Here is a 499-nt window from a genome sequence, read left to right as displayed (position 1 = left end):
CGTTTCCCCGCCGGTGCCTGCGAGGAGCGGGCGATGGCGGAACGGCTGCCGCCGGGCCTCCCGGTGATTTTTTGCCAGGACTCGCCGAAGCGTATCCTGGTTTCCGTTATCAAAACCACTCCGATCAAGCCCCGCGAGGAGCCTACGGCCGCCCTGCCCGTCCCCACCAGCCCCGGCTTCAGCGACTTCATGGTCTATCCCTGGCGCTGGGGCGAGAACGCCCACAACGTGACCCTCAGCCCCGGCGGCCCCGCCGCCCTCTCGGCCCTCCCGCCGCCCCGCGCCGGAGCGGGCAGAGCCCCCGCCAGGGACGAGGAGGAGGCGGGGAGCCCGGGCGGCGGTGACGGCCATCGGCACCTGAAGGTGAGTGCGGCCGCGGGGCCGGTGTCGGGGCGGGCGGCGGAGTTAAAGGGTGAGCCCGCGCCGCGCACCCCTCCCCCGCCTCCGCCCGGAGATTTAAAGTGAAGTCACTTCCGCCGGAGGCGGCGTGCGGGGCCAG

The 499-nt window shown here is 73.3% G+C and overlaps 1 protein-coding gene across 1 annotated transcript in view; it reads left to right on the top strand.

Annotated features, from left to right (window-relative positions):
- Positions 1 to 20: 20 nt before the first annotated feature.
- The window catches only part of ZNF367 (zinc finger protein 367), an 8,003-nt gene continuing 7,524 nt past the window's right edge, over positions 21 to 499 (top strand). Inside the window, exon 1 of the mRNA XM_014936274.1 lies at positions 21 to 363. Coding sequence (XP_014791760.1) covers positions 34 to 363 — 330 coding nt within the window. The 5' untranslated portion in view covers positions 21 to 33. The remainder of the gene's footprint in view (positions 364 to 499) is intronic.

The sequence above is a fragment of the Calidris pugnax genome, unplaced genomic scaffold, assembly GCF_001431845.1.
Source record: "Calidris pugnax isolate Ruff unplaced genomic scaffold, ASM143184v1 scaffold2, whole genome shotgun sequence".
NCBI classification, from domain to species: domain Eukaryota; kingdom Metazoa; phylum Chordata; class Aves; order Charadriiformes; family Scolopacidae; genus Calidris; species Calidris pugnax.
Note: the sequence above shows the minus strand (reverse complement) of the source record. Positions and strands in the feature narration are given on the sequence as shown.